The sequence below is a fragment of the Capra hircus genome, chromosome 14, assembly GCF_001704415.2.
Source record: "Capra hircus breed San Clemente chromosome 14, ASM170441v1, whole genome shotgun sequence".
NCBI lineage: Eukaryota > Metazoa > Chordata > Mammalia > Artiodactyla > Bovidae > Capra > Capra hircus.
The window spans coordinates 73,228,186-73,243,612 of NC_030821.1; the positions used below are offsets into that span (position 1 = coordinate 73,228,186).

Genomic DNA, 15,427 nt, shown 5'->3' on the forward strand with positions numbered 1-15,427 from the left:
GACAAAGACAAGAAACTATACTCATATTTTGTAATAACCTGTAAGGGAGAAGAACCTAAGTATGTATGTATAAGGGCTTCCCTGGTAGCTCAGTTGGTAAAGAATCCGTCTGCAACGCAGGAGATCCCAGTTCAATTCCTGGGTCAGGAAGATCCACCGGAGAAGGGATAGACTACCCACTCCAATATTCCTGGGCTTCCCTGGTGGCTCAGAGGGTAAAGAATCCACCTGCAGTGCAGGAGACCTGGGTTCGATCCCTGTGTAGGGAAGATCCCTTGGAGGAGGGTATGGCAACCCTCTCCAGCATTCTTAGTATTCTTGCCTGGAGAATCCCCATGGACAGAGGCACTTGGCGGGGTTGCAAAGAGTTGGACACAACTGAGTGACTAAGCACAGCACAGCACGTATGTATAATCAAACCACTTTGCTGCACATCTGAAGCTAACACAATACTATAAATCAACTATATTCAATAAACATTTTTTAATTTAAAAAATTATTAATTTTTTTTAAAAGCCCAAAGTGGAGAGGAAATTTGAGGAACTGTCTATACAGAATCTACGAATCTGGGAAAGCCTGTTCAACTCAATTAAAGGTTTTCAGGTCTGACTCCTAAACAGAATCACTTTACAATGATGTCTGACGCCTTCAGAACAACGGTATCGCTTTCTGAGGTGGAACCTTCATCCGGATTCGTGTACGTGCTTTGTGCGGTCTGTGGGTGTTTGGTCTTTTGTTTTAAAAATTAAAGTATTTTTCACTTTTTGTCAAAAATTTTTAATTAGGAAGGAAATACAACCCACACATATATACATATTTCCTAGATTTTCCTGTGTTAATCATCTTCATCCTGTTGGCCTCCTTCTCTCTCTTCCCCTGTGTGCACATGAACTGTGCACACACACACACATTTACATAGTCTGCATGTGTGCTGACCCACCTGAAAGCAAGTTGCAGATACCACGACACTTCACCACTGGATATTACAGCAGGCACCTCTTTAAAAAAATTCATCTGCATAACCACAAAGAAATTATCACACTCAAGAAATTAAATTTGGATATATAATGTGCAAATTTGATGTCCTGGAATGTTACGTCCATGAAGCAAGGTGAACCGGAAGTGGCCAAACTGGAGATGGCAAGAGTGAACATCAACATTTTAGGAATCAGTGATCTAAAATAGAATAGAATCAGCAAATTTAATTCAGATGACCATTATATATACTACTGTGGGCAAGAATCCCTTAGAAGAAATGGAGTAGCCCTCCTAGTCAACAAAAGAGTCCGAAAGGCAGTACTTGGGTGCAATCTCAAAAACGACAGAATGATCTCTGTTCATTTCCAAGGCAAACCATTCACTATCACGGTAACCCAAGTCTATGCCCTGTCCAGTAATGCTGAAGAAGCTGAAGTTGAACAGTTCTATGAAGACCTACAAGACCTTCTAGAACTAACACCCAAAAAAGATGTTCTTTTCATTATAGGGGACTGGAATGCAACAGTAGGATGTCAAGAGATACAAGGAGTAACAGGCAAATTTGGCCTTGGCATACAAAATGAAGCAGGGCAAAGGCTAACAGTTTTGCCAAGAGAACGCACTGGTCATAGAATACACCCTCTTCCAACAACACAAGAGAAGACTCCACACACGGACATCACCAGATGATCAATACCAAAATCAGATTGATTATATTCTTTGCAGCCAAAGGTGGAGCAGCTGTATACATTCAGCAAAAAAAGACTGGGGTTGACTGTGACTCAGATCATGAACTCCTGATTGCCAAATTCAGACTGAAATTAAAGAAGGTAGGGAAATTAAAGAAGGTAGACCATTCAGGTATAACCTAAATCAAATCCCTTACAATTATACAGTGGAAGTGACAAATAGATTCAAGGGATTAGATCTGATAGACAGAGTACCTGAAGAACTACGGGCAGAGGTTCATGACACTGTACAGGAGGCAAGGATCAAAACCATCCCCAAGAAAAAGAACTGCAGAAAGGCAAAATGGTTGTCTGAGGATGCCTTGCAAATAGCTGAGAAAAGAAGAGAAGCAAAAGGCACAGGAGAAAAGGAAAAATAAAGTCATTTGAATGCAGAGTTCCAAAGAATAGCAAGGAGAGACAAGAAAGCCTTCCTCAGTCATCAGTGCAAAGAAACAGAGGAAAACAATAGAATGGGAAAGACTAGAGATCACTTCAAGAAAATTAGAGATACCAAGGGAGCATTTCATGCAAAGACGGGCACAATAAAGGACAGAAATGGTATGGACCTAACAGAAGCAGAAGATATTAAGAACAGGTGCCAGGAATAAACAGAACTAGATAAAAAAGATCTTCATAACCCAGATAACCACAATGGTGTGATCACTCATCTAGAGCCAGACATCCTGAAATTCAAAATCAAGTGGGTCTTAGGAAGCATCACTATAAACCAAGCCAGTGGAGGTGATAGAATTCCAGTTGAGCTATTTCAAATCCTAAAATATGATGCTGTGAATGTTCTGCACTCAATATGCCAGAAAATTTGGAAAACTCAGCAGTGGTCACAAGACTGGAAAAGGTCAGTTTTCATTCCAATCCCAAAGAAAGGCAATGCCAAAGAATGTTCAAACCACCACACAATTGCACTCTCTCACATGCTAGCAAAGTAATGCTCAAAATTCTCCAACAGTCTCCAACAGTCTTCTCAAATGTATCCAATTGAGACTTCAACAATACATGAACCAAGAACTTCCAAACGATTTAGAAAAGGCAGAAGAACCAGAGGTCAAATTGCCAACATCTGTTGGATCATAGAAAAAGCAAGAGAGCTCCAGAAAAACATCTTAGTCTGCTTTATTGACTGCATCAAAGCCTTTGTCTGTTTGGATCACAACAAACTGTAAAATTCTTAAAGAGACAGGAATACCAGACCACCTGACTTGCCTCCTGAGAAATCTGTATGTGTCGGGAAACAACAGTTAGACATGGAACAATGGACTGGTTCCAAATTGGGAAAGGAGTACATCAAGGCTGTATATCGTCTCCCTGCTTATTTAACTTATATGCAGAGTACATCATGTGAAATGCCAAGCTGGATGAAGCACAAGCTGGAATCAAGATTGCCAAGAGAAATATCGATAACCTCACATACACAGATGACACCACCCTTATGGCAGAAAGTGAAGAAGAACTAAAGAGTCTCTTGATGAAAGTGAAAAAGGAGAGTGAAAAAGTTGCCTTAAAACTCAACATTCAGAAAACGAAGATCATGGCATCCAGTCCATCACTTCATGGCAAACAGATGGGAAAACAATAGAAACAGTGAGAGACTCTATTTTGGGGGGCTCCAAAATCACTACAGATGGTGACAGCAGCCATGAAATTAAAAGACACTTGCTCCTTGGAAGGAAAGCGAAGACCAACTTAGACAGCATATTAAAAAGCAGAGACTTTGCCAACAAAGGTCCGTCTAGTCAAGGCTATGGTTTTTCCAGTAGTCATGTATGATGTGAGAGTTGGACTATAAAGAAAACTGAGCACCAAAGAATTGATGCTTTTGAACTGCGGTCTTGGAGAACACTCTTGAGAGTCCCTTGGACTGCAAGGAGATCCAACCAGTCAATCCTAAAGGAAATCAACTCTGATTCTTCATTGGAAGGACTGATGCTGAAGCCGAAGCTCCAATACTTTGGCCACCTGATGCGAAGAACTGACTCACTGGAAAAGACCCTGATGCTGGGAAAGATTGAAGGCAGGAAGAGAAGGGGATGACAGAGGATGAGATGGTTGGATGGCATCACCGACTTGATGGACATGAGTTTGAGGAAGGTCCGGGAGTTGGTGATGGAGAGGGAAGCCTGGCGTGCTGCAGCCCATGAGGTCGCAGAGTCAGACACGACTGAGCAACAGAACTGAACTGATACAATGTCATCTAATGCGGACTCCATGTTCAAATTTTCTTAATTGTCCCTATACTATTTTATTGTTATTTATCTTTTTAATTCAGGGCCCAATCAAGAATCATGAATTGCATTGGCTTGTGTTTTTTCCAGCTTTATTCATACACAATGGACATTTAACATTGTGTACATTTAAGGTACACAGTATGATGATTAAATACACATGTATCTTATGAAATGATAACTGCAACAAACACATAAACACAACCAACACCTTACACAGTTTATTTACTCATTATTTTTTGGTGAGAAGTGTTAGGATCTGTTCTCTTTAGCAACTTTCAACTATACAACAGAGTTATTTTTAAATACAGTCACCACGCTGTTCATTAGAACCCGGAACCTATCATCTTATAAGTAAAAGTCTTTACCCCTTAACCATCTTAATCCATTTCCTGTACCACCACCAATTGGTTGCCCCCGACAACCACCAATCTGATCTCCAATGCTTTCAATTTTTAAGTTTTTTTTATTTTTAGTTTATTATTTTAAATTTATTTTAATTGGAGGCTAATTACTTTACAATACTGTATTGGTTTTGCCACACATCAACATGAATCCACCATGGGTGTACACGTGTTCCCAATCCTGAACCCCCCTCCCACCTCCTTCCCCATACCATCCCTCTGGGTCATCCCAGTGCACCAGCCCCAAGCATCCTGTATCCTGCATTGAACCTCGACAGGCGATTTGTTTCTTATATGATATTACACGTTTCAATGCCATTCTCCTAAATCATCCCACCCTCTCCTCTCCCTCTCCCACAGAGTCCAAAAGACTGTTCTATACATCTGTGTCCTTTTGCTGTCTCTCATATTGCATTTATAAGTGAGATAATACAGTACTTGTCTCTGACGTATGTCTCTTAGCGTAATGCCCTCATGATTCATCCATGTTGCTACAAATAGCAAGATTTCCTTCTTTTTATGGCTGGAAAATATTCCATCTCATGTATATATCACATTTTCTTTATCCATTCATCCATCAATGGGCACTCAAGTTGCTTCCGTATCTTGCCTATTGTAAATAATACTGCAAGAACATGGGACTGCAAATAGCTCTTCAAGATACTGATTTCATCTCCTTTGGATATATATATCCAGAAGTGGGATTTCTGGAGCATATGGTAGCTCTATTTTTAAGTTGTTGAGGAATCTCCATGCTGTTCTCCATAGTGGCTGCACCAGTTTACATTCCCACCGACAGTGCATAAGGGATCCCTTTTCTCCACATCCTCACCAACACCTTCTATTTCTTGTCTTTTTGATGATAACCATTCTGACAGGTGTGAGGTGGTATCTCACTGCATTTTTAATTTGCATTCCCCTGATGCTCAGTGATGCTGAGCACCTTTTCATGTGCCATCTGTATATCTTCTTGGAAAAATATCTATTCAGATTCTCTGCCCATTTCTAAAATCAGAGTATTTGCTTTCTTGCTACAGAGTTGTATGAATTCTTTATATATTTTGGATTTTATCCTTATCAAATACATGGTTGCAAATATTTTCTCCATTATCATAGTTGCCTTTTCATTTGGTTGATCTCTTCCTTTGCGGTGCTGAAGTCTGATGTAGTCCACTTGTTGACTGTCAAGCATTGCACCTGGCTGTCATGTGCGTTCAGTCTCCTTAAACAGAACGTTTTCCTCATTTTTGTTTGTTCTCATGATACAGACCCTTTGGAAGAGACCATGCCAGATATCTTGCAGGGTGTCCCACCATTTGACTTTGTCTGTTATTTCTTCATGATTAGTTTCAGGTCAGTTTAGGCATGACTGCAGGTATGTCGTAAATTTCCACTGAATTATTCAGGAGAAAGGTAGGGTCAGTTGCCCTCATTACATACAAGTTGGATGGTTTTGGTTCAGGTGGAATCTGCCAGATCTCTCTTACGGTCCCCTGTATAAGGAAATGGCAACCCACTCCAGTATTCTTGCCTGGGAAATTCCACGGACAGAGGAGCCTGGTGGGTTACAGTCCATGGGGTCGCAAGAATCGGACACGACTTCGCGACTAAACCACCACCACCCACCTTCATGCCTAGTTGATGCACACTTATATCAAAGTCTGAGAAGCCTTGTTACTCAGTGTGGGCTACAGACCAGCTGCACTGGTTTTCCCTGGGAACTTTCCAGAAATGCAGCTCTAAAGTGCCTCACTCTGAAACGGAGAGTGTCGATACCTTTCTATTACTCTTCTGGTGCACCGCCTTCCTTCCATTGAGGAGAATCATAACATGGTGAATAGAGCGCCACCTAGTGGGTGGAGGACTCCTGTGTGATCCCAACTGCTCCACCTTAGTTTCAAGATCCTGGGTAAGTCACATAACTTCTGAGCATCTGCCATTGATTTATGAAAGGGAGATACTGGGCACCTTCTCTTCAAGCATGAACAGACACTTGATGTTAGCCTGTTTCCTAGAAAGCGAACCTGGTGTACCTGTGGTCCTTGTTGTTCCCAGCATACAGTCTCATGGCTTCCCAGAGATCTGATGCTGTGGGTTGCTGTGTCCACCCCTCGGCTTCTTCACTCTGCTTGAACAGTTTGACAGCGTCATAAAAAAGAGAGTCAGGAAGAAATCAAGGAGTTTATAAAATGAAAAATCAAATGAGATTATTAGAAAGGGAAGGGGGCCATGGATTTGGGGGGAGGGTGCAAGAAGAAGGCAGATTCAATACGGTAGAGAGGAGAAGCAAGAAAGAGACAACATTTAGTGAAGTCTACCATGGTGCTGGTGGGGGTCATAGAGAGGATGTGAACCATGAGCTGGCTCCTTATCCCTCTAGTACTGGGACTCCATCCTCTGCCCACTGTTCCCACAGCAGGAGCATGTTGAAGGGTGCAGTCTTGAGTGAGCGTGTGTTGTTGAAACCATCTGGATGGTGTATGTTACTGTATCCCACGAAGGCCTCTATATAAACCTTTAAGATGCTGGAAGGCAGTGTAAACATCTACCTCTCTTGCTGCCCATGACAAGCCTCATATAAAAGTTCTCTGATTCTTAAGCCCAACACCTACTCATCCAGAGTGGCTTGCTTTTTCCTTGGGTCTCTCCTTGCCATCCATGTACTCGACCAATTTCAGGTTTCACCTGAGGTTGCAAATCAACACAATGCAATGTTTAGGGGTTTAATATTATCACCTTGATTAAATTTCACAGCAACCCTGAGGGGCAGGCATTATTATCTACATATCAGAAATAAAGAAACTGAAATCCAAGAAAGTTGAGCAAATTGCTCTAGGTCACAAAGCAAGGAAACAGCAAACCCATGTCTGACTCCAAAGACCATGCTCTGACCCATGAGAAAGAATGATACAATATAGATCACCTCAAACCTGTCAAGATGACTATTATCACAAAAAACAAGACACAGCAAGTATTCATGAGGATGTGGAGAAATAGCAAGCCTTATATATTGTTGGAAAGTGAAAGTGTCAGTCACTCAGTCAGGTCTGACTCTGTGACAGGCTCCTCTGTCCATGGAATTCTCCAGGAAAGAATACTGGAGTGGGTAGCCATTCCCTTCTCTGAGGATTTTCCCGACCCAGGGATCAAACCTGAGTCTCCTGTACTGCAGGCAGATTCTTTACCATCTGAGCCACCTGGGAAGCATGAGTTTGAACAAACTCAGGGTCATAAGTTTGAGCAAACCCCTGGCGATAGTGAAGGACAGGGAAACCTTGATTGCCGCAGTCCCTGGGGTCCATGAGATCACAAAGAGTCACACATGACTTAGTGACAACAACAAACAGTGCTGGTGGAAAAGCAAAATGGCGCAGCTGGAAAGCAACATGGAAGTTCCTCAAAAATTAAAAATAGAACTACCATGTGATTCAGCAGCTCCACTTCTGAGTATTTACTCAAAATATTATTATCAAGATCTCAGAGATATTAGCACTTCTATGCTTACTGAAATACTATTCACATCAGCCAAGGTGTGGAAACATCCTAAATGTCCATCCACAGATGAATGGATAAAGAAAATGGAATACCATTCAGTCTTAAGGGAATTCTGCAGTATGTGACAACACAGATGGGCCTTGAGGGCATTACGCTAAATGAAATAAGACATTCACAGAATGACAAGCACTGCAAGAGTCTGCTTACATGAGGATCTAAAATAGTCAAATTCAGGGAGTGAAAGGGTGATACGGTGGTTACTAGGAGCTGGAGGGAGGGAGGAATAGAGGGTGACCAGCCAACAGGCAACCCACTCCAGTGTTCTTGCCTGGAGAATCCCAGGGACGGGGGAGCCTGGTGGGCTGCCGTCTATGGGGTCACACAGAGTCGGACACGACCGAAGTGACTTAGCAGCAGCAGCAGCAGCCAATAGGCATTAAGTGTCAGTTAAGCAAGGGGCGCGATCAGCTGTACAACCCTGTACCTACAGTCAACAACAACATGTTGTACACTTAAACATTTGTTAAGAGGGTAGATTTCATGTTAAGTGTTCTTATCACAGTAAAATAAAATTTTTAAGAAAGAATAAGAACTCAAAATCCTTGGTTCTCAATAATGAGAAGGAAACTGACAAAACTGAAGAAGAAAATGCAAAGGGGAAATTAGTAGGGTAAGAAAAAAAGTGAGGATGAACTGAGGTGGTGAATAAGACCAACACCTTGTGGGAAATGAGAAAGAATGACATACATGGAGGCAGAAAAAGAGGAGAACGGGATGAACAGAGCCAGAGAAACATAATAGTTGAGAGAACTGAAGCCAGCATTGTCTAGAAAAGAAAAACAAAGTCCCATCAGTAATGAATTAGTAAGTTGTAGCATTGGTGGAGGTGCTGTTCAAGGGACTCCTTCGGCCTGGGATGGAAGGTTGACCAGATGGCCAAGCTCTGAGATGGCTGCTAATACTAACATTATTATTAAATTATATTAAAATATTACTAACATATTATTAGACTGTATGTTCTATAGGGGCAGAGATTAGACTGTTTTCTTTTGCTGGATTTTGTTTACTGCTATAATCCCAACGTCTAGAAGAATGCCAGGCACAGAGAAGGCATTTATATTGACTGAGTAACATTAATAACACAAATGACTATCTATTATCGAGCATTTCTTCTATGTAAGGTGCTCTTAGCTCCAGAAGAGTCTATACTGATCACATTTTTTAGATGAAGAAATTGAAACTCGGAGATCCAGCAACTTTCCCAAGACCATACCAGCAAAGCAAGCTTGGGAAATTAAGTTTCTCTTACTTCAAAGACTTACGAAGACTCTGCCTTACTAATGAGGGGTCTCGGTGAGAGGCCAGCGTCTCTCCTCCACCTTGAGGACTGCAGATCCTTTAGTCAATACACTAAGTCCACCAGCCAGGCCCTTCTTTACCTTCCAGAGCAGCTGCCGGGTCCGAGAGCCCCACCTCTCAGCCTTGGGGCCAGTCCACCTCAGAATGCGATCAGTGTGCCTGCCTCTCTTATGAGCACTTCCCCTTGGTCTGTCAACAGGTGGGCGACTGGTCACCGCCACTGGTCTGGGAGAGGCAGGACAGCAGGATCCCAAGATGAAGCCAGCAACTTCCCACTAACAGGCCCGGAAGCGGGAGTCCCCAGCCAGCCACAGTGGCAGAAGGATATGACTTATAAGGAGATTCTAGTTCAGAGTCAACTAATAAATGCTTCATGCCTGCTAGTAGGCTCATTTCATTCATAGACCCTACTTTCTTTAGCCTAAAAACCCACCTGGTGATGGGGCAGTGTGATCATCCCCAATTTATGGGTCTTGCCCAACCTGGCTCATGCAGGTCTCTTCGCTTAGAGACCGAAGCCAGAGTCCAGAGGTGAACTTCAAGTCCAGCCCATTTTCTACAATACTGGAATCCTTTTCAGCCATGCAGCTTAAGATACAGAAATGAGATCAGCCTTGCTGAGCTCAGAGTGTGGTCTCCGACCTTTGCCTTTACCCCTTGTCCACCTTAGAACTTCTGAGCGCAGTTCTCCTCATTGACCTTCCATGATGCAGACCACTTATTATTGCTGTGAAGACAGTCACATACACCACGCAGAACAAAGTCTCAGTGAGCCTGAGAGCATTCTTTCACTCGTCCATTCAGCAAATGCTTACTGGGTATCCACCAGGAGCCCAGCAAGCCTGCGGGGGACTGGGGTTGCTAAGGAACAATGCAGTTCCTCCTCAAAGGAGCTCTCAGTCCGTGTAGGGGAGATGAGCAAGCAGATCAGTCCAGTGCAGAATCTTACGGTTAGGATGCTGCCAAGGACGGGCCATTCTAACCAGCTGGCGGGTCAGGGAGAAACTTCCCCAGAGGAGGTGACCCAAGAACTCAGCCAGGGTAAAAGCATATAGCCAGGAGAAAGCAAGGGATGGGCATTTAAGACAAGGGGAGCAGGGGCGGTGGGATGGGGCTGGAGGGTCTTCGATGTTCACATTTGCTATATTCTCTGCCTTTAGGATAGAAGCAAGAAATCACATCTCATGGGTCTGGTTCATTTTTGAGTTTGTTTGCTTTTTTTAAGCATGCACTAGTCTGTGAGACCACGATTAGCCCAATATCTTGGCTCTCCTGTGCCATTAACCACCGCCCAGAATAAGATAATGGCTGCTTTAAAGCAGGAATTTCAGTGCCTTGCAAAATCCTGAATCATCAATGAAAGGTTTGGTTTTGTTCACTTGACTGGGCTTGCTCCTCAGCAGGAGGGAAGGTGTACAATGTCTCTGCTAACGAGCTGAAATTCAACTGTCAGGAGCCCAAACCCGACCCTACAGGGTTTTACTGTGGAATGCCCAATTAATCAGAATTCCAATCCTGGCACCAAGGAGGCCACGTTCTGTCTCCCCAACACTGCAGTTCCCTGGGCTTTGAGCAGCCCCTGCTTCGATTCCAGATCCATTTCCAGCCATTTGCCAACCATGAGCTAGGAAGGGGAGGCAGAGACATGACAGAGTCATCTGTTACCGAGGGGGCAAGGGGCACCCAGGGATGCCTCGTGAAATTCCCAGAGTCCCGAAATTGTTGGCAGAGGATCATAACTGGGATCCCAACTTAGAAACAAGAGATGACCCCCAGCATTCAAATGTGAGCTCCAGAAACTCAACCACATGACCCTGGACAAGTGGTTCCATCTGTTTTGGCTTCCATATTCTCATCCATCAAATACAGGTAACAATTCCCACATCATGAAACTGCAGCAAGAATTAAATGAAATAAATAATTTGCATGTGCAAAAGTACCTAGCTAGGTATGCAATTCTTCTTTCTCCCACAATGTAAAATTTTCCTGGATCTTCTCTGGGAAACTTGAGGTTACATAAAGGCATTCCCAAACCTGCTTCCAAGTGATGGAATAATTCTAGAGAAGGATAAAATCGGGCCTTAGCTGTCCCCTCCCCAGAATGTCCAAGATGGGGCAAGAGTGCTGGCTGGGAAAGGTGAAGGAAGAGGGAGCCCACAAACTCCAGTGGGACCCCAGGTTCAGAAGTCAGCAAGTATGTACAGAACACCATCTACGCCAAAAGGATGTGTGAGGTTGTGCCTGCTTATGTGCACTCAAGTAATCTGTGTGCCTTATTATCGCATATTCCAGTATTATCATCAGTTCAATTTGACTAAATACAGCACTAGAGACAGCGATGAATATATTTTAATCCCTTTTTATCAACTCATGAAAGCAAACAGAAGAGCAACTGTTAAGCTTTCTCTCCAGCCACTAACACCTGCAAATACATGCAGACCTGGATGCCAAAGGCTAGATTCCCCCCGCCCCCAACACACACACACACACACACACACACACACACACACACACACACACACACACACACACACACACACACACACACACACACACACACCCCATATTCCTGGTTGGATGCCGTGCTAGATTCCCCCCGCCCCCAACACACACACACACACACACACACACACACACACACACACACACACACACACACACACACACACACACACACACACACACACACACACACACACACACACACACACACACACACCCCATATTCCTGGTTGGATGCCGTTGGTGCCTCAGTTTCAGGCAGGCTTCAGGAACCTCTCGGATGAAACCTGTTGCCAAGCCTGAGGTCCTGTGCGGAGGTCCCCACCTGGTGGTCAAATCTGGAACTGCCTTTCCAACCAGGGAAGATTGGCAGGTAGTGTTTAACTCCAAGGCTCCCTGAAGTCCTTTCCACCCATTAGTCGTCGGCCAGTTGGAGAAGGACAGGGAGGAATATTCACTGCTAAAAGCACAGCAGAAGGGTCAAGGTCTTGGTCATTTCCCCGCCAAAACCCTGGTAATGGCACAGCTTCCTAAGGAGCAGCCAGCAGAATGACTAAGCCACAGACAGGAAGCAAGGGGTACCTGGAAGTGCCCTGCCAGCCCGGCGCTGGTGGGGCGCGGGTGGGGGTGGGGGTCGGGGTCTGGCGGGGGATGCATGTTGACAACCCTGACTTCCCCTTCTGGGAAAGTAGCCACCACTGTCATCCTCCCCTCCCCAAACACAGCAGGATTTTTTATCCAGAGCATTGGGCGCAAAAGAAGTTCCATCTTCCTGCCCATCACGCATTTACATCCTGGCTAGAAACAGACTCTTTCCAGGGGAAGGGTGCTTGGGGGCAAAGCTTCAGCCCAGGCCCCTTCACACTCCCTCTGCCCTGGCCCAGCCACAGCAAGAGACGGGAAGGAGTTGAGGTGGAGGGGATGATGAGACCAAATTATGGAGATGTTTCAGCCAAAATTATCCCTGGCCCTCATCGACTGGCAAGGTGAAGCCCCCACCCCTCATTCCAGGCTTAGAGCTGGAGAACCTTAGTTTCCCCCTCATCCCTTTCTCTCATTAACTTCCTTAAAAAGAACCCCAAATGATGCACGTTGGCCAGCCTCAGTCCCCAAATGGAGCAAACCACGTTCCTTTCCACAGCAGAATGGAGCCCGAAAAAGGGTAGCACAAGCAAGCAATCGATAGCCGCGCTCATACTCACACACACACACACACACACCCCTCTGCGGGCAGTGTACCACTCCCATCCCAACTGCAGGATGTATCATCTAAACTCAGCAGCGATCCCAAGTAGAAGGGACCCACCCCGAGCAGAAACACAGCGCATGGGAGGATCCGCTTTATCCCGTTCAACCTCCTCTTTAATTAAGAAAAACCACAGAATTCTTTTAAGCTTGGGTACCAACATCCGGAGATGGTGCCACAAACGCGCACCCGCGCGCGCACACGGAGGTGCCAATTCGATCTCCAAATCAGCTGAGGAGCCACGCGTGGATTTTTTAAGCCCTGGGGTTCAACTGCCAGGTGTCTAACACCCTGAGAGTGGCCCATAGAGACACAGGCATGCGCAGCAGAGGGCAGGCTGCTCTCCAACTCGGTGGACGGGCGCCCTGGACTTGGAAGCCCCAGAGCCGTCCTCGGCTCCAACTCGCACCCCGAACCCCCGCACCTCACGCACCGCCTCCGAGGGGCGCCCGGGGAGGCCCGGTACTCACACGAGCGCGTGGTAGAGCAGCGCCCAGCCCCGCGGTCTCTCGAGGGCGTCGTAGATCAAAGTTTGGATGCGTCTGTACTTGGCGTTGTTCCTCTTGACTGGGCGGCTCAGGGGCGTCTTGGCCAGGAGCCCGATGCCCTGCGGGGTCCTCCGCTGCCCCTCGTCGCGGCCGCCGCCCTCCAGCAGCAGGGTCCCGTCTTTGTCAGCTCCGGCTCCCAGCGCCAAGGTGACTTGCTCCACGTCGCCCGGCGCTAGCCCCACTTTCCGCTCCTCGTCGCCGGCCGCCGCCGCGTCCCCTCCGGCCGGGTTAGCTGCCCCGCCGCCTCCGCCGCCCCCGTCGCCGCCGCCGCCAGCCGCCCCCGCCGGCCTGCGCGCCTTGAGCCCCATCTGCCTCGCCCCCGCCGGCCGCTTCGCCTTCTCCGCTGCTGCTCGGGGAAGAAGGGGCGCTCGGGCTGCGTGGAAGAGGTGGCGGCGGCGGCTGCAAGCCCGGGAACTCCAATGCCATGATCCGCGCGCCCCTCCCCACCCGCCCCCCCTCCCAAAAGCAGGCTAAGGCGGGGCCCCGGGGGGCACGGGGAAAGGGTCACATCCCGCGCGGTTCCGCCGCGGGACCCCGAGGGGCGCGGGCCGGGGGCTGCGGGAAGCGGGCGAGGGCGCGCAAGGCTGGCGCGGAGGCGCTAGGGCGCGCGGCGGCTGGGGCCCGGCACCGGCGCTCCCGGGCGGCGGCGGCGGCGGCGGCACCCGGGCCGGCGAGCCCGAGACAGCATCGCAGTTTATTTACAAGCCCGGGGCCAGCCGCCCTCCCTCCCTCCCGCCCGCCACACGCGCCGCCGCCGCCGACGCCTCCTCCCGCCTCCGCGCTCCCCCCCGCGCTCCTCCCCGCCCGCTCCAGCCTCAGCCTCGCTCCGGCGGCAGCAGCAGCGGCGAGCGAGCGCGCCGCGGGCCGAGCGCACGCCGCCTCCCTCCCGCCCTCGCCGGGGTGGGGCCCCATTGTCCCGCCCCGTCGCGGCCGGAGGCCCACGGCGGCGCCCCGCCCCTCCCGCGCCCCTACCCCGCGCGCCCCGCTGCCGGGGATCGCCCGTGCGCGCGGCTGCGGCCGCGGTGCGAGACTCCCCGCGCTCCCGTGGGCGTTGGGGCTTTCCCCGATCTGGGCGTAGGGGGAAAAGACGAAAAGAGCAGGAGGGACGGGGACGGTGGGAGGGGGGTCTTGGTCTCTTTTTACGGATATTGCATGTTCAGATTTTTCTAGTCACCTCCCAACCCAGCTTCTTGGCTAGGGGAGTAAAATCCAAGTTGCTGGGGTGGCCAAGGCGGAGCGAACCGGGACCCCACCCGCTCGGGGGCAGCGATGCTCCTGGCTCTGTTTGTGGTTCGTTCCGCTCTCACGCCCCTGGCCCTTGAATGGCACCTCCGCCAGCTAGCGTGAGCAGAGGGCGAAGAAATAGGACGCGGGGAATCGGTTTCGCTCCTAACTTGTGCTCTTGGCAGGTCCTTCCCTCTCTTGAGTTTCTGCTCATTCATTCAGTGACTAAACCCACGTGAGGTCCTTGTGCTCAGAGAGCTTGCCTTCTCGAAAAGTAGAAAACAATAACGGCGAAACACCCGGGACCGGCATAATTTCCTCTGTTGGTAATTCAAGGAGGAAAGAAAAGAGGCGTGCAGGGCTAGAAGCGGGGAATTTCTTTAAATTGTCTGTCCCTGGGAGGCCTCACCGTGGAGGAGATATTTTGGAGGCGAGGTGAAGTGAAATGGCAAGCTGGAGCAACTCATGTCCAGAAGTGCCTTCCAGGCAGCAGAACAGTAAGCGCAAAGGTGAAGGGCGGCTTGAGCTTCCTGAGCTCCAGGGAGAGAAGAGGAAGGTGAGGCCTCAGTTGGGAGGAGGGGGGGGGGGCGGGGGATGAGGTGGACTCTATCTTGTTAATTCACTAGGGTCTTGCCCTTTGAACCTGACTCCCTCCCTCCCTCCCTCCCTCCCACCGTGCCCACCACCATTAGAGGAAACC

At 47.9% G+C, this 15,427-nt stretch overlaps 1 protein-coding gene across 1 annotated transcript in view; it reads right to left on the reverse strand.

Annotated features, from left to right (window-relative positions):
- The window catches only part of KCNQ3 (potassium voltage-gated channel subfamily Q member 3), a 297,960-nt gene extending 283,992 nt beyond the window's left edge, over positions 1-13,968 (reverse strand). Inside the window, exon 1 of the mRNA XM_018058576.1 lies at positions 13,426-13,968. Within this exon, the coding sequence (XP_017914065.1) occupies positions 13,426-13,811 (386 nt within the window). The 5' untranslated portion in view covers positions 13,812-13,968. The remainder of the gene's footprint in view (positions 1-13,425) is intronic.